The 23,630-nt window shown below is 52.9% G+C and overlaps 1 protein-coding gene across 1 annotated transcript in view; it reads left to right on the top strand.

The window, feature by feature from the left end:
* Prex1 (phosphatidylinositol-3,4,5-trisphosphate dependent Rac exchange factor 1) overlaps positions 1–15,503 on the top strand; it is a 153,022-nt gene extending 137,519 nt beyond the window's left edge. The window contains exons 27-40 of the mRNA XM_036183655.1: positions 266–354; positions 682–764; positions 875–965; positions 3,230–3,358; positions 4,711–4,752; positions 5,620–5,840; positions 7,418–7,517; positions 8,352–8,495; positions 8,586–8,700; positions 9,972–10,038; positions 11,259–11,431; positions 12,334–12,436; positions 12,650–12,717; positions 14,041–15,503. Coding sequence (XP_036039548.1) covers positions 266–354; positions 682–764; positions 875–965; positions 3,230–3,358; positions 4,711–4,752; positions 5,620–5,840; positions 7,418–7,517; positions 8,352–8,495; positions 8,586–8,700; positions 9,972–10,038; positions 11,259–11,431; positions 12,334–12,436; positions 12,650–12,717; positions 14,041–14,083 — 1,468 coding nt within the window. The 3' untranslated portion in view covers positions 14,084–15,503. The remainder of the gene's footprint in view (positions 1–265; positions 355–681; positions 765–874; positions 966–3,229; positions 3,359–4,710; positions 4,753–5,619; positions 5,841–7,417; positions 7,518–8,351; positions 8,496–8,585; positions 8,701–9,971; positions 10,039–11,258; positions 11,432–12,333; positions 12,437–12,649; positions 12,718–14,040) is intronic.
* Positions 15,504–23,630: the final 8,127 nt, after the last annotated feature.

Below are 23,630 nucleotides of genomic sequence, written 5' to 3'. Positions count from 1 at the left end.
GTCCAGAGCTCACGAGAGCAGTGAGATTCTCAGAAACCTGGACAACACTAGACACCTGAGTGAAGAAGGTCCCCATCTGTGTTTCTGAGTTGGGGCCCGAATGAGTTTCCCTACCTCAGACCTGGGATACTAGCCAAGCTGGACTGGCCTCATGCTGCCTCTAGCCAGGCATCCATCCAAGGCGAGGAGTTTTGTCTGCACCCCAGTAGGTGGGCTCCAGGGGCTGGGATGAGGGTGACTCAGGGTGTCTCTTGTCGCATTGCAGTGAATGTAACAGCAATCGTGACTCTGTCCTGTCGTACACCAGCGTGAGAAGCAGCAGTTCCTACCTAGGAAGTGACGAGATGGGCTCAGGTGAGCAGGCAGGGCTGTGAGAGCACGGCCGTGGATAAAGGACTGGCTGTGGAGTATGTGTTGGAGAGAGAGGCTGCACTGGGACCTGGGGACTGTTCTGCTGCATTTTATCATTCATGCTCCTCGGCATCATGGAATGGGACAAGTCTCTCAGAAAACTGAGGCTCACAGGGGTGAGGCCTCTGTCCAGGGGCTTGGCTGGGGCCTGGGCTTGTCGGCTTCACATTCGCTGCACCTCTGTGGCCATGGTAACTCATCAGGCAAACAGTTGGGAAGGTGGGAGGTGGGACAGCCGAGCTGATGGCTGTGGTCCTTTCTTGGTACCAGGGGATGAATTGCCCTGTGACATGCGCATCCCATCTGACAAACAGGACAAACTTCATGGCTGCCTGGAGCATCTCTTCAACCAGGTAGGACCATTGTCCCACTGTGCCGTGGATCACTGTCATCACCCTGGGGTGAGGGGGCACACTGTGGGTGGCAGGCCCCTACTGTACTCATGGGAGCTTTTGGTCCCTAGGTGGATTCCATCCATGCTCTGCTCAAGGGCCCGGTGATGAGCAGGGCATTTGAAGAGACCAGGCATTTCCCCATGGAGCACAGCTGGCAAGGTGAGGGGACTTCCCAGGACATGGCCACATGCTGGGCTCTGTCCCTCATCTGTGTGATAGCTCTAGAGGGTCTTGGTCCTGTCAGTGCCCGTCTGCGGGCCAGAGCCAGGTCACAGTCACTCCTGTGTTTGTTCAGACTGAGCCCAGGTGTTTTTCTTTTTTTCCTGGGCCTGTGGGGTGAGGACCAGGAAGGGGGACAGCCTGGAGCATGATCTCAGTCCCTATGCTGTCCTCACCTAGCCTTGCTCACAGAATTTGTGAACATCACAAGTGTTAATCATTTTTATTTGTGGTCCCTTTTATTACTGATGTAACTTTTAAAAACTAAACTCTCCCTATTAGAAATTTAGCTTCACAAGTACCGTATTAAGCTCCATATAGTTGAAAAACCCATATGCCACTAATTAGCCGTAAACCAAAGCCACAAACCTGGTGAGAACAGAACCCAAATGTCCTCGGCACACGTTCGTCCTGACGCCTGCTCAGAGCCCACTTGGGAGGGATTCCCGAGGGAAAGAAGTGCCAAGGGCCTCCCTGGCTTCAGACAGCCCTTCCCCAGGATGGAGAGAGGGAGAGATGAGCATTCCAGGTCCTCCACTCACACATCCAAGCTGTGTAACCACTTCCCTCCCTGCTGTTCACCCTGCATCCATTCACCCACCCACCCACCATCCATCTATCCAACACCTCCAACCATCCCCCAGCGTCCACCTTCTGTCCATCTACTAACCCACACGTTCACCCACATCCACCTACCAATCTGCCCTCCATCCATCTATACACATTCACCTACCCTCCAGCCATTCATCTCTCCTTCATCATCCACCCTCCATCCATCTGCCTACCCACACATTCACCTATCTGCCTGTACACATTCATGTACCATCCATCCATCCATCCACCCCCCCACCCCCCATCCACCCATCCATATATCATCCATCACCCATCTACTCATCTATATATCCATCCATTCACCCACCCATCCATCCACCCACCCACCCACCCACTATCGTCCACCTTCTGTCTTCTGCCTACCCACACATCCAACCCACATCCACTTATACATTAGTCTGTACACATTCACATCCCATCCATCCATCTACCTACCACATATCCACCCACATCCACTTTTCCATTTAACTGTACACACACACCTACGATCCATCCATCCATCCATCCATACATCCATACATACATCTGCCCACCCACTCGTCTACCTTCCATCCATCTATACACATTCACCTACCCTCTGTCCATCCATTTCTCCCTCATCATCCACCCTCCATCCATGCATTTCATATACACCTTTCACTCACCTACCTACCTCCTCCTGCTTACTCATTCTCTACCACCCACATCTACCGATCCATCTGCAGTCCGTCCACCCATCTACCCACATTCACCATCTACCCACATTCACCATCTACCCACATTCACCTCACATCTACTCCACCCACCCATCCACCTGTCCATTCCTTCGACTAGGCACTAGGAACTGATTCCAGCTTATTCCAGCCTGCTCTGGACACTGTGACTCTAAGAGGAGTCAGTGCTTTCCTGACCTCTGGGGTTACCTGCTTTGGATGGGAGACCGGACTCAGATAGGCGGTCACCATAGGGTGGAAGAGGCAAAGAATGGGGAGCTCCTGTGTCTCAGGAACATTCCCTAGTGATGGGCCTCTGAAGTCAGAGGTGGCAAGGAGGGAACAGCCACAGGTGTCTCAGAAACCTGAACAGGGCCCAGTGCCTGCCTGACCTTTGACTGGTCCTGCTCAGGCACATTCAAGGTCCAGTGGCTTCACAGCCTGCCTGCCTGACCTTAGATAGTTCTCATCTTTCCTGCTCCTGGGCTGCTGCTTCTGTGTAGGGAAAGGCTACTTGGTTACCACTCATCTGCCAGCTCAGTTGGCTGTGGCTGTGAGGAGGTAGTACCTGAAAAGCCTGTAGCTACAGCATCCAGTTCTAGGAGAACCAGCTGTGATCGATTTGTAATGTCTGTACTGTGTTGGTTGTAGCTGTGGGGGGACTAGAAGGAGGGAGTGCCGAGACCGATTAACAGTGTCTGTCGTGGATGCAGTCTGTGATGCTTACCGTAATTTTGCCCTCCACAACCAGCCAAGACCATGAGTCTTGTCGGTGTCCTTGATCTATGGTAGTGAGTTTTGTAATCTGGTGATGGGACACAGGCCTTTGTGCCGCCATTCTTCAGAGCTGCCTCCATCCTTCTCCTGACCTCACACCTTCATGTCACTTTGTTGTCCCAGAGTTCAAGCAAAAAGAAGAGTGCACGGTCCGTGGGCGGAACTTGATCCAGATCAGCATCCAGGAGGACCCTTGGAACCTGCCCAGCTCCATCAAGACCCTGGTGGACAACATCCAGAGATATGTGGAAGGTCAGGGGTGTGGAGGAAGTCACACATGTTGGTGGCCTTTGATTCTGATGTAGACTGTGTTGTTGTCTGGAAATGGGCCTATCCATGTGGCCCTGTCTTCATGTCTAGGGAGGGACAGAGCAGCAGAGCCATTTCTAGTGAATGTCCTGTCTGTGTGGCTGGAGGAGTCCTGGAAATGGGGCCACTCCTGCTGAGGCTTCTTACAGTCAGGGGCTGGCCTGGGGGACTCATTCCCTCTCAACTTCCAAAGTTGGATTCATTTGGGTCCTTATTTGTCATTGAGGCCACAGACTAGAGCTCACTGGTCTGAGTTGTCATTGATAGAGGAAAATGTTTCCTGACACCTTAGCAGCCAGCAGCAGTGGCCACACTGGAGTGAGGACATTAGGTACTTATTTATACTCATGTCTACCCTACATATCTCAATTTGAGCTATCTCTATTTGAGCCTTTGGGCACCTGAGTCAGGGACTCCCAGCCTAGAAGGACCCAGGCTGGAGCAATGGAACAGGACAAAGGAACCACAAGGCATGGCTGTCTCAAGCCAAGCCATTCTGGTTTCTAAACAGAAGTATGAGTCTGGGATCTGCCTACTAGCAAGGAATCCTTTCTTAGCCATTTGGCTGTGTGACTTCTGTGCCTTCCTTGACTTCTCTGGGCCTTCATTTTCCTTAGTGAATGCGCAGGCTTAAGACACTTTGTTGCATGATGCTGTGAGGACAAATGAGTCAGTTACATCAGCCAGGTACATGGGACACCACCTGACACAGCCATGTCCTCACTGAGTGGCTTATTCCTACTCATGCTGTCCCCACACCTGCCAGAGCACCTCCCCTGAATCTCACTGGGGAAGAGTATCTCAGTAGCTAGGTCTAGAGGCCATTCAGATTTTCTTGGAGGATTTTTGGACCCAAGAGAATCTGAAGGAGAGTGGCTGGGTGCTTGCCACCTCTCAGGCAGAAGTGAGCCTTCTCCATGCAGGGCAGGGCCGCACCTGGGTGCATGCACAAGTGCATGCAGCTGTGCACTTGGCTGTCTGCCAGTGAGACCACATGTATGCCTGTGCCTCTGCAACATGTGGACACATTGGAGGGCAGGATCTCTGACTCGAGACACACTTGGCTTTAGCCTCTGTGATGGGGATACAGGGGCAGATAACTCTGGCAGTAGGGGCTCCATCTCTGATGTCCAGGGGCTCTGGAACTTACCCAGCATGCATGGGTTACTCCTGAGCACAGCTCAAGCACCATGGCATCTGTGAGGGGCCAGAGCCTCTGCTCCACAGGCACTGACTGGCCACGGTGGCCTCTGCTGTCCCTGCTCAGCCTCCTCCTCTCTCCTTCCTCCTTCCAGATGGAAAGAACCAGCTGCTCCTGGCTCTGCTGAAGTGCACAGGTAAGAACAGGCTCTGTTGGGGACCCTGGGAGTCACAGTGGGTGCCACAGGCTAGGAAATGTCCCTCTGCTGGCCAACAGTGTCTCACTGGAGCCCCACAGCACCTGACTGGGAGGCAGCCTTTGCTCCCAGCCTCACCAGGAACCTCACCTCTTCCTCTGGGACCAGGCAGGAGACTAGTCTCAGGTCCTGGAGCAGGAGCCCTGTTCAGTGCTACATACTGGGCCTGATGGGTGTTGACAGGGATACTGGGCCAAAGACAGAGGGTGAGAAAGGTAGGCCCTTAGTCAATAGAGCCTAGCCCTGGAAGAGTGGAGGATGGGGCTACAGGAGGCCACGAGTGTGTGTGTGTGTGTGTGTGTGTGTGTGTGTGTGTGTGTGTGTGTCCATGTTCCATATATGCCTTTTCTCACCCAAGTGACCAACTGCTTGGTATTGCCCAGGATCTCCATGCATCTGTCATGCCAGTTGAGGGCAGGGCCTGGGAGGTGAGGCATGGGGAGAGCATTCTTGGGACTGGTCTTGAATGTGCAGCTTAGACTGCTAGTGTTCATGTGGCCAAGGCTGAGAGGGCCCGTGGCTAGTGGCAGGACAGATGGGGCAGGGTTTGGACATGGCCTTGGGAAGGACTACATGGGTGTTTCTTCAGGGAGCAGATAATTGGGCAGTGGGATAGTGAGATTCAGAGTGAATCTGTCTGCTTTTGAAGAGTTTATTTTCGGGAAACTGGCTTTTGGTGTCTGAATTGTGCATTTAAAATTCTCCACTGGCCGCTTGTGGGTGTGGCAGGTCCTGAGCGTCGGGGTTGAGGTTGGAGGTGCTGCTGGCACAGGACCATTCACCCAGAGGCTCCTGCATCTCCCGCAGACACAGAGCTGCAGCTGCGCCGGGACGCTGTCTTCTGTCAGGCCCTGGTGGCCGCTGTGTGCACCTTCTCAGAGCAGCTCCTGGCCGCCCTTGACTACCGGTACAACAACAATGGCGAGTATGAAGAGAGCAGCCGAGATGCCAGCCGTAAGTGGCTGGAGCAGGTGGCAGCCACTGGCGTCCTGCTGCACTGGCAGTCTCTGCTGGCACCAGCCACCGTGGTAAGTGGCTGGGCTGCGTGGCAGGCAGCATGGGAGGTACACTATTACAGGTTCTCTCAGCTCCTGTTTATCCAGGGCTGCTTGTGGTAGTGATTTCCTGAGCGTTTACTGCTAGAGTCGGGAGTGTGTGAATGAACAATAGCCTCTATGCTCTGTGGCAGTGGTTCTCAACCTGTGGGTTGCAACCCCCCTGACAAATTTCTGTCTCCAAAAATATTTACATTACGATTCATAACAGTAGCAAAACTGCAGTTATGAAGTAGCCGCAAAAATAACTTTATGGTTGGGGGTCACCACCACACAAAGAACTGTGTGCATTTGGAAGGGTGAGAACCACTGTTCTGTGGTGTCCTGAGGAAGGGAGGCAGACAGACAAAGAAATAGCACCCACCCATGGCTCTGAGCCACAAGCAGGCGCCTTGGGACAGATGGAGTCCAGAGGGGAGGGAATGTTACTTGCGTCTAGTACATGTGTAGTGGGCAGAGGTGCTGGCTTAACATCCCACAGCAGCTTCAGTACCAGTGGCTCCAGAGACTACCATGGGTGGCCAGTGCAGCCTCGGATCGCCCCCTGCTGGCTCCTGCTGAGCAGTGCTTCTGGTCTCCAGGATCTGCCTCTGGCCCAGAAAGCGCCCCCCACCCTCACCCCATACCGGCCCTCACTGAACTCCTCTCAGGGTGGAACAGGAGACCCAGCTCTTTGGATGATGTCACCAGCACTGAGCTCACTTCCTAGCAGTAGACTGAGAGGAGAGGGGAAGACATCAAGCAGGGAGGGAACTCGGAAAAGCCACAAGGCCTTGGGATTTCCCTCTGAAGGGAATGGTCAAAGCCAGACTTTCTGGGGAGGCAGCTTTTGAGCTCTGGCCTCTGCCAGCCAGAATGATGGGCTGAGGAAGAACACGTGGAAGGAACAGCATGTGCAAAGGCCCTGAGCAGGGGCCTGTGTGGCCAGAGGGAGCAGGCAGGGGGCTGGGTAAGCAAGCTTGGTTGGGTGGTCTGCAGGTAAAAGGCAGCTCAGAAGCTGCAGGGCAGGGGACTTATGTAGCCTGGGCTAAGTTTTAAAAGGAAGCGTGTGACTCTGGGGGTGGGGGAGGGAGGCTGGATGGAGAAAGAACCCTCTGGGATGGCCTGGTGAAAACTGGCCTGCTGAGAAGTGACTGGAAGTGGGTGTTGGCTGGGAGGCTGGAGGGAGGCCGACTGTGTCCTGGCCTGTCAGGCCTGGTCATGCTGCTTGGTGGAGTTAGGGGACCAGGATACGGAAAGCCTTGAGGAAGGTGGGCAGAGCAGGTCTGAGAGGTCAAGAAAGGAAGTGCAGGTGTTCATGGAGTTAGCTGGGTTTCGGATGGTGCTTGGTGTGGCTTTACTGGAGCCACACAGCGAATCAGAGTAGAGATGAGTTCTGACCCAGATGGGGCACAGGACAGGCGGTGGGATGGATGTCACATGATGTCACACACAGAGTCACACTCAGGACATCCACAGCCCAGCTAGCCTCATAGGTGAGAAGCATGGCATCTTCATGGAGGCCCAGGACAGGGTGGCATCTGAACCCTCACCATATCCTCTCCCTGCAGAAGGAGGAACGGACCATGCTGGAGGACATCTGGGTAACTCTGTCAGAGCTGGACAATGTCACCTTCTCCTTTAAGCAGCTGGATGAGACGTCTGTGGCCAGTGAGTGAGCTCTCCCTTCCTGCCCTGAGAGTCAGGCTGCTCAGAGGCGCCCTGGCTCTCTTCTGCTGCCAGGCTAGCAGCTCAAGTTGACCAGTTTCCAGTGCTTCAAACCTCACGTGCGTCTCAGAGTCAGCCTTTGGGGAGCACGTGGAAAAGGAGGGGTGTGTTAGCTGCTTCTCTTGTTGCTACAGCAAAGTACCTTGGGAAGTCTTTAGTTGACAGCAGCTACCTGTCTTGGAGGCTGGGCTCAGGGAGAAGTGGTGATTGATTAGTGATGCCTGCATTGGATAGGTACAGGCTCTGAGTCACATCTCGTCAGCCATATCTTCCTTATGGCTGCTGATAAGCTACAAGACTCATTTTTGAACAGCTTTTGCCAGGTAGAGGAGCTCTGAGTAACTTCCAGGCAAGGGAGTCACATGACAGGGTTGGGGAGAGTCAGTGTCAGAGCCACGAGGAAATCAGTGGGGAAGCAGGGCCTGTGGAAACAGGTGAAGGGAGTGGCATCCCAGGCTGCTCTGGAGGCCATGTGGGGCTGCTCAAAGCTAAGCATGGTGAGGGAGATTGAGGCTGCCTCTCTGGGACGTTGGGGTAAGGAGGCCTCAGATGTCATTCTGTGGAAACATAGAAGTCCCAACATGCCACCCTGAGGCTGGGAAGACTGGAGGGTCTAAGGCTATCCCTTTGAGCCAAGAGTGCTGGAGGTATAAGGTTAGCCCTCTTGAGTGCCATTCTGGCCCCTGGGGAAGGAGGCCTATGCTGCTCTGGTGCAGCTATGCCCAGCCTCCCCTCTGGCCTCTTTAGTGAGCCAGCCCGCTTTGCCTCACTCCACAGACACCAGCGTCTTCTACCACATCGAGGGCAGCAGGCAGGCCCTGAAGGTAGTCTTCTACCTCGATGGCTTCCACTTCTCCAGGCTGCCCTCTCGCTTGGAGGGCGGGGCCAGCCTCAGGCTGCACACTGTGCTCTTCACAAAAGGTGAGCGGCCAGCCTGGGGTCCTGGGGAGGGAGGCGGGCAAGGCCACTGAGCACCCCAGGGCACCTACTCTGCCTTGCCTTCCCTCATAGCTCTGGAGAACGTGGAAGGGCCACCGCCCCCTGGCAGTCAGGCTACAGAAGACCTGCAGCAGGAGATCAACGCTCAGTCCCTGGAGAAGGTGCAGCAGTACTACAGAAAGCTCAGGTAGCTGCTGCAGGCTGGCGGGGATGGGCGTGGGAGCGTGGGGGGTGGGAGGTGGCGGTGGGGGCCTGGGAAGGGAGCCTGCGGAGGAGGACACATCCTGCCAAGCCATGGGCAAGGCTAACTCCCTGTGGAACACATATAGCACTGCACAGAGGCTGCTGCTAACCCATTGTACAACTGAGTATGCTGAGGCCCATACATCCTGCCCCAGGTCAAACAGCCAGATGAGCCTAGTCTCTTTGGTCTATTCCTCCCTATGCAGGAAGGGTTGCTAAGGGGATCCTTGGGCTCCTAGCACTGGGTCCTGCTCTGAGGAGAACTTCCTGAGAGAAGTAGAGAGGGCAGGAGACAGAACTTTGTCCAGGAAAGCAGCTAAGATCTGACTCCAGCCACTCCCACAGCCACACCCCAACACACCCACAATCTCACCTTCCCCAGACCCCATACCAGACTCCCAACCATGGCCCTTCTTGAGTTCTGTCTCATAGCCCTCTCTGCAATATCAAGAGGCAGGGAATGGGGGACCTGGGTTTCCCTGGAGGGGACATTCTCTTCCCAGGTCCCCTATGACCATTTGCAAATTGGAAAATGAAGCTTCCATGCATTTGCTAGGCAATAAGACCCAGGCACAATTTACAACTTAATTGTTGCTGCCATCTGTCTATCCTGTGTCTGTCTGATTAGCCATCCTTTGCTCCGAGTGCTCATGGAGACTTTCTGTGGGCCCTGCACTGCCCTGGCACTTGGGAAGCAGTCCTGTTCTTTATGAACACGTGTTCTGTCAAGGCTGGGCTGCCAAATGCAGCCCATCCCTTGTGTATAAATAAAGTTTTATTCACACACAGCCAAGACAATTTCTTCCTAAATCCTTTGTGGCTCTTTTGCTGTGTACGGCAGATGACAAGGACTCTGGTTAAAAGGGCCAGTGCTGTCTGGTTGGCCCATCTAGAAGGACTGAGAGGGGGAGAGAGAAAACACAGGCTTGTAAACCCGGAGCAGTTTTGTGCCAGTTGAAGATGTTCAGAAAGGAGAAACCAGGGATGAGAAAGTTGTCCAGGGCAGTCAGGCAGAGGTGGCATTGAAGCCAGAGAACCTTTCTTGCTTCCACCTGGAGGTGACAGTTGGTACATACAGCCTGCAGTCACTTCCTTCTGAGAGCCCGGGGAAGACGCAGGGCTGTAGCCGGAGGGCTGGACCCGGGGCTGGGCATGGCCAGAGTGTGTGTGTGCGCCCACATGTGATCCTTAGCCCCGTCCGTCTGTTTCCTTCAGGGCATTCTACCTGGAAAGGTCCAACCTCCCCACAGATACCGGCACCACAGCTGTGAAGATCGACCAGGTGTGCTGCTGTTCCTAGAAGCTTGGGCAGGGTGGGGACACTCGGGGCAGGGTCACTCCAGGCTGAGTCAGCCCTGAACAGAATCAGACTCAGAAGCCCCCCCAAACCCCACAGCCCCTGCCAGCTTGCTTCCATTGCCCAGGACAGAGGTTCTCAACCTGTGGGTCACAACCCTTTGGGGTCAAATGATCCTTTCACAGGGGTCACCTAAAGACCTAAAGATATTTGCATGCTGGTTCATATCAGTAGCAAAATTACAGTTACGAAATAGCAACAAAAATAACTTTATGGTTGGGGTCAGCTCAACATGAAGAACTGTATTAAAGGGTCACAGCATTAGGAAGGTTGGGAACCGCTGTCCTAGGACTTCCTTGGGTGACATGCTCTTGTTGGCCTCTTGCTTGGGGGCTCTCTCATGAGCACTTTGTCATATTTCTTGAGCTGAGACTGTCAGGCCAAGTGTGGATTCACACAGTATTCCTTTTGCTTCAGCTTGTTGCCAGGCATGTAGAAATCAAAAATTCTCCATTAAAACGGGAGGCTTTGTCGCTTCTTGGCCTTTTGGGGAGAGCAAGTGTCATGTCTGTTCTCACCAGTTTAGCGCCTTGTTGGTCCCCCGTCTAAGGACAACGATGAAATAGAGGCTTCCGTGTAGAGAAGCCAGCAGAGAACTGGAATGGTCCGAGATCTAGCTGAGGGTCAGTTCCATTGCATCATGGTGGGCCTGAGTGGTTTCTGCCTCTCACCCACAATGCATCCCTCTGGCCAGGTTCCCCAGGCCCAGGTAGGCCTTGAACTTAGAACAGATTGTGAGGAACTGGTCTTGGGGCTCTGAGGGGCGTGGACACCATCTCTGGGGAATTTGTAGTCTGTTGGCTCCAGACCAGAGCATCCTAATGCACATGGTTGAGGAAGACTGGGCCTAAGAAAAGGCTTGTCCTCTGGAGAGGCCACTTGAGCTAGTTGTGACAGGTTTAGGGAGCACAAAAGAGTTTACCAACTTAGACTTGGCAGGGGAAGAGCCACCTTGGAAAGTCAGAATTGAAACAGTAAACCCTAAACACCAACTTAAGGGCAGTGGGAGCTACAGATGGTTCTTGAGCTCCAAAGGCAACACGGGGGAGACAGCTGTGTAACAGCTGGATTACAAGGATGACAGGGAAGGCCGGTGAAAGTCTCGGGGCTGTGGGCTTCCTGGACACCTGTGACATCTCCTGCAGCTAATACGTCCCATCAATGCCCTGGATGAACTCTATCGTCTCATGAAGTCCTTCGTGCACCCCAAAGCTGGTACTGCTGGGAGCCTAGGTGCTGGTCTCATCCCCATTTCCTCGGAGCTCTGCTACCGCCTGGGGGCATGTCAGATCACTATGTGTGGCACCGGCATGCAGCGGTGAGCCTGAGCCAAGGCGGGGGGGGGGGGGGGGGTGCTGGGTAGGCTCTGGATATTTGGGGGCTCACACACAGAGGTAGGAGGGCTGGATTCTGGGTGCTTCTGTGCCCGTATTATGGGCCTTGGCTTACCTGTTGGTGAATGTAGTGACTGAGGTCAGGGAGCCTGGGAGGGTTGTGCACTGTTCTGATTCCCGCCCACTCAGAGGGGAGATACTCACCATGAGTGGGTCGTCTTGCCATTGTCCAGGGGAACTGCTGTCTCCTTGTAACTATGAAGCCAGTGTGAAGCTATCCCAGAGTTCTCAACTGGGGTGATTTTGCTCTTCTGGAGACATTTGTGGTCCTTTTGACTGTGGGGAGGAACGGAGTGGGGTAAACAGCAGGTGGAGGCCAGAGAAACTGCTGAGTGTCTTACAGTGCAGGGTATGGCACACTGTCTCAGGGGAAGCCTGATGTGTTAGAATTAGGGAAACTGAGGTACAGGGCTCAGGGAGACTGGATAGAGAAGATTGAGGATCCAAAAGGTCTGTCTCCCAGCCCGGTCTCAGGAGCAGACATAAGGCACACACCTCTGTCTCCTCTCTGACCCCTAAGAGAGCCTCCAAGGGCCTCCCTCAGTCAAGTATTTGCAGCAGCCTCTACCTGGGCTCTTGCAGAAGCTCCAGGAGCCCCTGGTTTGTGGTACTGCCTTAGGGGGTGTGGATAGCATGCATTGAGGGGATGAGAGGTGATGGCTGCCAGGGGGACTGGATGGGAGGATCCAGGAACCTCCCTGTGAGGCAGTGTGCACCTGGGGATGTAGTGGGAGGAAGGGACGCCGTGGTGGACAGGAAGGGTGGACAGAGAGTGGTGGACACTAGGAAGTGGTCATTACCTCACCTCTTCCTTCACACACTGCAGGAGCACCCTGAGTGTGTCTCTGGAACAGGCAGCCATCCTGGCACGGAGTCACGGGCTGCTGCCCAAGTGTGTCATGCAGGCCACAGACATCATGCGCAAGCAGGTAAGGCCACCCCCAGAGGGCATTGTGGCCAAGGATCCTGAGCTCAGCCCCGTGGCATGTGGTTCATCTTGGGACCGGTCCTCCTCAGCCCCAGCTACCTTGCTCCATCTCAGCTATTCAGAGCTGTTCATGTTTATTGCCCCACCCTGCTCCCTGCTTCCCCCTGGGCCCCAAGCTCCAAGGGCCCAGGCCTGACAGCAGTTTTCCTTCTAGGGTCCCCGAGTGGAGATTTTGGCCAAAAACCTTCGAATCAAGGACCCAATGCCTCAAGGTGCACCACGGTGAGTGGCCACCCACCCTCTCCAGCCCCTATCCTCTTCCCAGGAAGGCCAAGGCCTGCTTGGCTGGCATAAGGCTCCAGGTCTCACCCCAAACAGAGCCCCACTGTTCCATTGGGCCCCTTCTCACTGTGGTAACTCGGAAGGCCGCAATCATGGCCTCACCTGCTACCCAGCCTCTGAGCAACTGTTGGGCTCCCTCCCCGACCCCTCATGGTGGCTCTGCCGGTCCTGTGGCCACAGACTACTGTCATCTTCAGCAGCCCGCTCCTGTGCCCCACCCCCAAGGGGTCGTGACTCTTTAGTCCCTGCCAGCTCTGCCACCAGTGGCTGCCCAGGAGTTCTGAATAACTCCTTGTCTTGAAATAGTGGCTCAGACAGTGTCTCTTAGTGAGAGTGACCCATGGAACCCCAATGTGGTTCTGATCAGGGCCTTGGTGTACTATTGTCTCCCCTGAGGCCCGTTCATGTCCTTTCGCCTGCCATGTTTTCTTGCTCCCAGCTCATCTTCATGCTTTTATGGCACCTGGCCTGTTCAGGAACAGTGCCGTCCACCCTCTTGTAAATCCGATGCCCATCAGCAGGCGAGCACACAGAGGCCCAGAGATGTTCAGTATCTGGTAGGAGGCCACACAGCAAGAGCTGGAATGGTGTAGGCCTAGACATTTAACTCTTCACCACTGTGTCATTGTCCAGGTCACCACAGTGACCTCCTGTCTGGCCTCCCTGCCCCTGTAATCATCCCTGCCCACGGCTGCCTCTCCTTAAAGCCCAGCACACCTTCACCGAAGGCATACCTCAGTGTCCCTGTTCTGCAACCCTCCCTAAACCAAGGGGCCATCAGGCAACAAGCAGACAGACCCCAGATCTGTGAGATGGCGAGAAGCTTATTGTCCAGTGTCTGTACCCTATAAGCATCCAAATACACGTGCCATTTGGAAACACCTTGCCTGCCTCTAGAATAGTGGTTCTCAACCTTCTAATGTTGTAATCCTTAATACACTTCATGTTGTGATGACCCCATCCATAAAATTATCTTCATTGCTACTTTGTAACTATAATTTTGTTACTGTTCTGAATTGCAATTGTAAATATCTAATATGTGACTCCCAAAGGGGTCACGACCCACAAGTTGAGAATCACTGCTCTAGAGGGACAGCATCTGTCTTTGAGAAGGGGACACAGGGACCAGGGCAGCTTCAGTACTTATCTATCACTCTCTGAATTTTTTTGGGTGTGAATTACTTGTCCTGGTAGATAAAGGGGAAGTAGCCACATGTGGCGGCCACTGGGCCCTTCCTCATGCTCTCTGCCTCCACCTGCCAGCCTCTACCGCCTCTGCCAGCCTCCAGTGGATGGAGACCTCTGAACACCGACATGCACCCTGCTCGGCCACTGCCTCTGCAGCTGCGATGTGAGAGGACATGGAGGGGCCACAGGTGACCTGAGGCTTCTGCCACAGCTGTGTGAGACCAGCTGACCCTGCTGTCACGTCCAGGACAAGCCTCTGTGCACACACGGACTGGCTGATCACCCCTGGGCTGGCAGGCTCTCCATACTTCTGCCTAAAGCCTGAGGGCTGCTAGGGCCCCCAGAGCTCATGAATGTAGCTGGGGCCTAGATGCTTACACTCACCCAAGTCCCCTACACAGGGAAAGGTCACAGGGTCCGGTAGCTGGAGGCCTGCAGACCAGCTCCTCAGATGGCAAAGCTGCACTTTGAACCTGGGCTTCCTCCCAGGTCCACATTCCTGGAGACGGTGCCTGTTTCCTGTCCTGGCTGAAGCTTCTGGACATGCCCCCCACCCCTTACTAACCTGCTCAGCAGACTCGAGACAGCCTAGCCTCTGCCAGGAGAGGACACTGGGCAGAGCAGCCGTCACCTCGTGGACACTTGAGAGCCTTGCTGGCTTCCAACATGACCCACCACCATCGGAATTTGAGCTGCCAGCTCTGGGCACCAGATTGGCTCTGATGTTAATTTATATGGCGCAACAACTCTGTGGTTTATATTTTGTATTTTTTTTCTTATTGTTATTGTTAGTGATGTCAAGAGTTTCTCCTTTCCCTGAGTTTTATGATTATGTCTTTGACACTTTAAATTTCAGAGAAAAGTATATTGCCTAATGGGACCAACATAAAATAGTATCAGCAACTTTATTCAGTTCTACTAAAAAACAAAACACAAAAGAAACTAAATTATTGAAAAAGTTTAAGATGTTGTTATTTCCATTTTAAAATCTTAAAGTCGTGAGATGTGGCTCACAGGGTCCACTGCTTCCTTCCCCCGCCTCGGCACCCCAGCATCTGGCCCGTGTTGGGCTTGAGAGGTGGCCAGGCCGAGCGCTGGCTTCAGGCTGGGCCGGGCCATCATTTTCACCTCAGAGCAGGGCATTTGGGACTCCTCGGAGAACCAGAGTTAGGGACCTGCTGTCTACCTTCTGGATAGGGGCTGTTTGTCTGCTCCCCAACTTCTGGACATCTAGAGAGAAGTGCTAGCATGGAGGAGGGAGAGGATCCTGTCTCCTCTGGCTGGCTGTGAGGCTGGGGTGGGGAGTGTGGTCTCCTGGGTCCCAGGAACCACGTTTCTCTTGCTGCAGAGTCAGCTTTGTTGATGTGTTTTGTTTGTCCAGAGAATCGAGGCCCCATGTTAACCCTGTTGAGGGGGATGAGGAAGGACCCCGAGGGCCAGGGCTTCATGCCTGGCTTATTTTAAATGTACAGATTCTTTTCGTTAAATTCATGATAGATTTTTTTATTATTATTAAAAGTCAATATATAATACAAAAAAGGTGTGGTTCTGCTTATTTGGTGGTGAGTGGCGTGGGATGGGGTCCAGCTCAGACAACTAACCCAAGACAATTGGATTCTGGAGGTCAGTGGCCTTGAGCCAACAACATGAACCACTGTGCATCAGTTCCCTCCTAAGGAACGGAGACAGCTGCTGTGCAACAAATAACGGGTTTTATATTGCATTCCAACCTTCCTTTGGAGTCTAGGCTCTTGAATTCATTGTTGACAGTAGAGAAATGTAATTGGTGTTTTTCTAGAAGTTTCCTTCCCTGTCCTGGGTGTTTTCCATGGGTCAGAGCAAGTCCACAGAGTATCGATGAACTTTTTATCTGTCCCAGTATCTGAGACATTGGATCTGAGCAAAAGTGGAGTTTAAGGTCCTCACTTATGGCCTGGAGAGATGGCTTAGTGTAGGTGGAAGTTTCCCTGTATCCTACCTGGCCCCTTGGTCCTGCAGCTGCTTATAAAATAATCACTTAGGCCTACTATTAATTGTAAATTATATGGCCTATGAGTCAGGCTTCTTGCTATTTAGCTCTTAGAAGTTAACCCATTTCTACTAATCTATATGTTGCCACGTGGCTGTGGCATTACTGGTCTGCTGGCATCTTGTTGCTCCTTCGGCAGCAGGCTGGCGTCTCCCCGACTTCTTTCTTCTCTCACTGTCTCTCTTGGATCCCCCCTTCCCCCTCCATCCTGCCCTGCCATAGGCCAATGCAGCTTTATTTATTAGCCAATGGGAACAACACATTCACAGCATACAGAAAGACATCCCACAGCACTTCCCCTTTTCTGTCTAATCAAAAGGAGAAGGTTTTAATTTTAACATAGTAAAATTACATATAATGGAATAGTTACTAAGCAAGAATTACAGTTACAATATCTAGTCTATTTTTATTTGGCAAATTTAAAGAAAATATTCTATCATCTATCCTATATTTGTGAGTCTAAAGTTTCATGTCTAATTCATCTTTTATAAAATTATAACTATTTGGTCTTCAACTACATCAAAGACCCCAGAAGGAGATAATGCTTAGCAATGAGCACTGACTGCTCTTCCAGAGCACCCCCCGGGACAGCTCCCAACCATCTGTTGTAGTGGGTAGCCATCCCAGCCTTGGCCTGGAAGTTCCACCCCCCATTGAGCCTTCGGTAATGGTCATGCCCACAAGGTGGGGCAGAGGAGGGAGCGGAAGACCCAGGATCGAGAGGAGGTCCTTCTTGCTTCTGGGACCCTGGACACTGGAGGTAGATGGAGCAGAGCTCTCCAGAGAACACCGCCGGACTGCGCCATACCTTTGCCAGACCCTGCAACCTACCCCTTCATTTGTAAGTTACCCCACAAAATAAACCTCCCTTTTAACTACGTGGAATGGCCTTAATAATTTCACCAATAATCTGTAACTCCAGTTCTAGGGGATCTGACACCCTCTTTGGCCTCTGTGGACACGAGGCACACATGTGGTACACAGATGTACATTGCAGGCAAGACACTCATACAAATAAATCTTTAAAAAAAAAAATGCAGTGAGGCAGTGTGGCCAAGCTGGCTACAAACATGCCAGTCACAACAGAGTCCACATAAGCCAACCAGAACATTCCTGCTGCACACAGGCCTGGGCCTAGGTGGGTCCCACATTGCTTGTGGGTATTTTATCTGCTTAGGCTGAGGGGGTCTTCATGAGTTGCCAGGATTTGTAGGCCCAGCCAAGCCAGTCACTCTTTGCAGGCCTTGGCCAGGCCTGAATGCCCCCTCCTCCCCTCCCCCTTCCTCTGTTTTTCCTTTCTTCCTCCTCTTCTCTTTCCCTTTCTTCCCTCACTTCCCACACATTGGAAACTGTTCTCCTCTGTCCATTTCTCATTTAAGAGTCCCTCGGACTCTCCACCTGTCCTTGGTCTACTCTGAAGGCCACTGGGTCCCGTGCTTCTCAGGTCCAGTTTCCAAAGACCAGAAGTGAGACAGGGAGACCAGAGTGTGTGTGACTTTGAGCCAGTCACACCCACTCCTGGATCTGATGGGAAGAGCCAGCCAGGAACATAAATGGCACACCTGACGTGGCTGGGTGCAGCTGCCTGCCTTTCTGTCTTGTGGGGCTTTCAGCAGGCTGGGAGGGCCTGTCCTATGACCTTAGATGTAGCACGAATCTTAGAGTTCTTATTAATAAAAAACATACCTGGAGCCAGGTATTGGGGTGAATGCTGGAAGATCAGAGAAGCACAAGCCACAGCCACCTCACCTTGCCAATTCCTCAGCTGATCCTGTTTCCTCAGACTGGATGCCTCTCAGCTGAACTGTGCTGCTCAAAAGCCTAAAAGCTTAACCAGGCTCTAGTTCCTGGTCCTCACACCTTAAATACCTTTCTGCTTTCTGCCATCACTTCCTGGGATAAAAGGCGTGAGTTACCAGGCCTGGCTGTTTCCAGTGTGGCTTTGAACTCACAGAGATCCAGAAGGATCTCTGCCTCTGCAATGCTAGGATTAAAGGCATGTGTGCCACCATTTTCTGGCCTCTATATCTAGGGGATGCTCTGTTCTCTGGCCCCAGATAAGTTTATTAGAGTGCACAATATTTTGGGGAATACAATATCACCACACTTAGAGGTCAACACTCTTCCCTGTCCCCCTATCCCTCTGACCTGGCAGCCCCTGTGCTTGCTGGGAGGGATGTCACCGCCTCTCTCAGAGGCTCGGGTCCCATTTTTAAACAATGTAGATGCCACACTGCCCTCAGGACAGCCTGGCCCTGAAGTAACTTTCTGAAGGCATGTAGAGCCCAGCCTGTCCAGCAGGGGGCACCAAGGACCGTGGACTGCCCAGAGGTTACAGTTGCCTAATGGGTCCCTCCTAGGGATTTCAGACACAGAGCCTAGCTCGCCCTGGGTGCCTGTGTTGGGGACAGCGCCAGCATGAAGGTGCGGATGATATTGTTTGGACAAGGAGATCTGCTGCTTGGCTGAACTCCATATAAGCATTTTTCACTGGTTCCTCTACATGTTTCCCCTTTGGGTCTCTTTTTGTCATTATTTTTGCCTTTTCTGGTTTTCTTTGCCCTGTGGCGGGTCTTTGGGCACGATTCTGTTTTCTGTTCTCTTCTCTCCTCTGCCCTCCATCTTTCTTCTGTCTGTGTCTATGAGAACACAAGGACCTTTGTCGACTATAGAGGTGCTTGTGAGGGGTGTGACGGCTAACACACACTGTCTTCTCCAATGCCCACTCCTGCTGGAATCACTCAGAACTGTGGCCACCAGGTGGCGGTGTGGGCCAGGCTGTCTTGAGTCAGGGTCCCTGGCTGCTCCAGTATTAGAGGCAGGCATTGGGGAAGTGGGGAACTGTAGTTAGAGTTTTTCTGCCTGGCCCACAGTCAGGACAAATCTCTCTAACCTGCCAGGCCCACAGTCACTCAGACCCAACCAAGTAAACACACAGAAACTTACATTGTTTACAAACTGTATGGCTGTGGCAGGCTTCTTGTTATCTACTTCTTCTATCTTAAATTAACCCATTTCTATTAATCTATACTTTGCCGCGTGGCTCGTGGCTTACCAGTACCTTACATCCTCCTTGTCATGGCGGCTGGCTGGCAGTATCTCTCTACCCAGCCTTTACTTCCCAGAATTCTCTTCTCTCTTGTCCCGCCTATACTTCCTGCCTGGCCTCTGGCCAAACACCATTTTATTTATACAGAGTGATATCCACAGCAGGGAACAGGGAAATGACTGGAAGGTAGAGATTCCCCACGTGGCATGTATGTGGTCCAGTATGTCCCTGTCTCTCTCTGCACTGTCCTCCACATGTGAGGGGAGACCCAGCCAGTCTCTCAGAGAAACTGTCACTCTCTAGTCAACCCAACTGTCCAACTAATTGGAAGGACCAGTTGTAACATTCAGAATCATACACAGACACTATGTGTCAGGCATTCTGCTCAGTGGCTTGAAGGACACTTGCCACCCCTGCAAGGCCCCACCCTACAGAGGAAAAAAATGAGTTCGGCTGTCTCAAGGGACAGATGGTCACATGAGCTTGAATGGCACATTGATAAATACTTGGTGCAGCTCCAAGTCAGAGGCAGGGGCATTACATATGACAAACGGGAGGTGCTCAAACCATTGGGTTTCATGGACTCTCTTCCAGATATGCCATGGGAGAAGCTGGCTTTAATCCTTGAACCAGAACCAGCAGAGAGGAAAATGGAAGAAAGAATTAAGTGGGTCACTTTGCAAAAGAAAGTGGCTTTTTTTGGAGGGGGGGGGGCGGTGTGGTAGTGAATACCTTTAATCTCAGCACCCAGGAGGCAGAGGCAGGCCCATCTCTTTGAGTTCAAGGCCAGCCTGGTCTACAAAGCATGTTCTGGGAAAGCCAAGGCTACACAGAGAAATCCTGTCTCAAAAAAATCACAAAGGGGTGTTGTTGTTATTTTGATCTCTGCCTTGCACACCTCATATGGTGAGTGATTTTTAATCTTAGGATCAACTTGATTGGATCTGGGATCCACTAAGAGACTGCCTTTGGGTGGCTCTGTGAGAGTATCCCAGAAGGGCTGAGATGAGGGGAGGGAGGTCATCCCCCAGAACGGATGGTGCCTTCCAGCATGCCCTGGATATAAAGAGCCATCTCTCCCATCTGCACATCCGCAGTTCAGTTTCTCTGGGACCCCCAAAGTCTTTCCACAGTGGTCTCACCCAGAGACAGAAGCCAGTCACAGAGTCCTCCCCCTTTGTCAGTGGCTGGTGGAGACTGAACCACTTTGACCAATAAAATGCTGTGCTGGGGAAATTCTGGAAGGTTCTTTGCTCTCTGGAGGCTTCTGAGGAGCCTGTTTTCTCTCTCAGGCCCCCTTCCCTCCTGCTCTGACCATAACCTGGCCACTCCTTCCCATCTCCTCTGCCAACCCCCAGCCAGTCACCATCATGGCTTGCCTGGAACATTCCAGAATCCTCATGTTCTTCCAGCCCCACCATTCCCCCTATGTGGAGCCAGTGACTACATCATCATGACCTTCTCGTGCTCAGAAACTCCTGGATACTCCACTGCCGTGGAAGTTTAGAACTCCACCCACAATGCCATGCGCACTCTCCCCTGCAATCCTCATGCCCCAACCCCACTCTGTCCTCAGTTCAGGGCCTTTGCACAAAGCTACTCTCTGTAGACAATCCCAAGAATCTGGAGGCTCCTCTCTGTAGATCTGTCTCACATCCCCTTGTCAGCAAGGTCACTGAGGCTATGTGACCATACTTCTCTGTCTCCACCAAGAATTTGTCTTTCTCTGTTTCTCCCAGGGCCCTCTGGACATGGTGACTGAGTATGTGAAAGAATGGATTTCTGACTGTGAGGGTCACCACAGGGGGGCTGACAGGGCTGGCAGGGCACTCCCCAAGGCCTGGCCCTCCTAGCTCTTCCTCCAAGGAGGGCCCTGCCATCACCACACACTCTTTGCTCCAGCTCTACTGTCCCCCATAGCTGAGGCCCAGAAGGATGAGTTGAAGGGCCCAAGGGGACCCTCTTTTCCCAGTAAACAAATGAGGTAGATCCAGGGTCCTGCTGGGGCCTAGGAGACACAGGGTGTGCTGGGCATGGTATCTGTGGGTGGGACATATCCCCTCAGCAGATGCTCGTGATTGTCCTACAGGGGCCCCATGGGGAGGAAGATGGGGACAGTGACAAAACTCGGCCCAGGCCTCCATGGTTAAGAAGCCTCAGAATCAAGAGCTAAGTGCCTGGCGTCTGGGTCCAGAGCCTTGATCCTGTCCTAGCTCTGCCGGCCAGAGCAGAATGGATGGTACAAGGTGGCCCAGGACCCCTTGTATTTAAACATGAAGACAAGCAGAGCCGGGCTGTGGAGACTGAGAGTGCTTGACATGCCTCACTTCTCCCTGGCACTGTTCAGGAAATGAGAACCAGGCAGGCTCAGGAAACACGCTCCCAGGTGCTCAGCAGGTCAAGGGGGGCTGACAGAGGGCTGGCCTCTGCCTGAAGCCCATGAGCTCTGCCCTGGACTCCCCAAGCCTGGGTTTCTGGGTCAGCTGCTTGACTTCTGTGTGCCTCAGTTTCCCCTGCAGTGCTCTCCTTGTGGGGCTGGTGCAGGCTGGAGGAGGAGGACAAATCATGTGACGGGCACAGTTTGGGTGACTGTCATGAGGATGCTGTGACCAACGCTCTTTCCTCATGGCTGGAGGTTCACCCTGTCGCTGCAGGGATCATTCGGGGTTAACTGAAGTGGGAGAGGGAGGCCCACCCGTCAGGCTTGGCCCTAGGGAGGTCTTCCAGGTATTCACAAGTAGAACTGATTTATCTGCTCTCTACCCAGAACCCCCAGGGAAGCACAATGAGGCCGCTCATCCCTTTGGAGATGGATTGGTGGGTTTGCTTTGTACGGTCTGCTGTACTTAGGCCAAAGAGAGTATGAAGGAGGCCAGGCTGAGAACACAGGAGCTGGAATGTGCTGGGCCACATAGAACCAGGGCCAGTGGGCATCACCTCCCCTCAGCATGGGCACTCAGGATCACAGTCACGGGAAGTATGATGCTGTCCTCCCCATGTGGCACCCTCAGGCTGGGTGTGATGACTTGAGTTTGAGCCTGACATGAAGTAGAAGGTCCTGGGTTCAAATTTCACCCTTGCTCTTGGCTGGCTGCAGGGAAGGCAAGGAGTTGGCCAACCGAGAGTGGAGGTGAGTTCTGAGAGAAGCTGTGACTTTCAGCAAGCTGAGGCCCAGCCCGACAGACCGACAATGTCACAGGCTCAAGACGCTCCTGCCACAGATGCTCCTGGGGCCTGGCCACCGTCGACATCGAGAGCTTCAGGAAGAGAACTTGGCAGTTGCCCAAGAGCCTATCGGCACATGGTGGCTGGTTTTAGCTCTGTTGTGCACAGGGTGGCACTGGCCACTCTGCTCTCCTTCCCAGAGCATGGGATCACCAGGACAGCTTGGGAGCCCCATGCCTTCCAGCTGCTTCTTCCAGGGGTGACGTCTTGGGCCTTTCCTTTGTGAGAAGGGAGAGAAAACTGGCCCTTTTGATGAGAGGGAAACATTGTTCTGTCTGTACAGCAGCTCCAGAAGATTCTGTCTGGTGCAGGAAGAGGGGGCTCTGTGTGCATCACAGCAGTTAGTGAACAACGGTCTCAATGGGGACACATGTGCAAGTGTGTGTGAGTGTGTGAGTGTGTGTGTGTGGTGAACTTGTGTGTGTATGCGCAAGTGTGTGTGTGTGCAAGTGTGTGGTGAACTTGTGTGTGTGCAAGTGTGTGGTGAACGTGTGTGTGTGAGTGTATGTGCAAGTGTGTGGTGAACGTGTGTATGTGCAAGTGTGTGGTGAACTTGTGTGTGTGTGTGTGTGTGTGTGTACAAGTATGTGGTGAACGTGTGTATGTACAAGTGTGTGTGGTAAACTTGTGTGTATGTGCAAGTGTGTGGTGAACTTGTGTGTTGTGTGCACATGCATGGCTGCATCCTGGGTGTCTGTGCATATTCCCGTCAGCGCTGCATTTACAAGCTTCCATAGCTCACTCCAGCTCCTCAGTACCCCCTGGCCCTCAGAGGTGTGATGTTTCTGACTGGGTGTGGTGCAGCCAGCTGTCTCAAGCTCCTGTCATTCTGAGGTCCGCACAGCGATGGAGAGGATCCTCTGGGACTGTGAGCTAACATAAACCCTCTCTCCCCTAAGTTGCTCATGGTCAGGTTTGATCACAGCAAAAGGATCACAGAAAGGAAGCTAGAGCAAAGGTCAACTCCACAGGGCCAGAACAAAGCAGTGTCCGGCCCACAGGACAACCAGTATCCACCAAGGGGACGGATGTAGGAACAACTGCTCACTCTGTGGGTGGGGAGATGGCCCCGCTGGCCACGCAAACACAAGGACCCCGTGTGGATCCCCAGTACCGCTGTAAAAAATCCACAGGTGCTACAGTGGGTGGAGACTGGTGGATCCCCTCACTCACTGGCCAGCCAGTCTGACTGAACTGGCAAGCTCCAGGTTCGAACACCAAGCCTGTCTCAAAAAATAAGGTGGAAACTGATAAAGGTGGATACTTGACATCGATTTCTGACTTCCACATGCTCAGACACACACATGCATGTGCATGTACATGTGCAAAGACATGTAACAAGTACTCATAAGCATGTGCATT

This window comes from Onychomys torridus, chromosome 4 (assembly GCF_903995425.1).
Source record: "Onychomys torridus chromosome 4, mOncTor1.1, whole genome shotgun sequence".
NCBI lineage: Eukaryota > Metazoa > Chordata > Mammalia > Rodentia > Cricetidae > Onychomys > Onychomys torridus.
The sequence above is the reverse complement of the archived record's forward strand: the minus strand, read 5'-3'. Positions and strand labels throughout refer to the sequence as shown.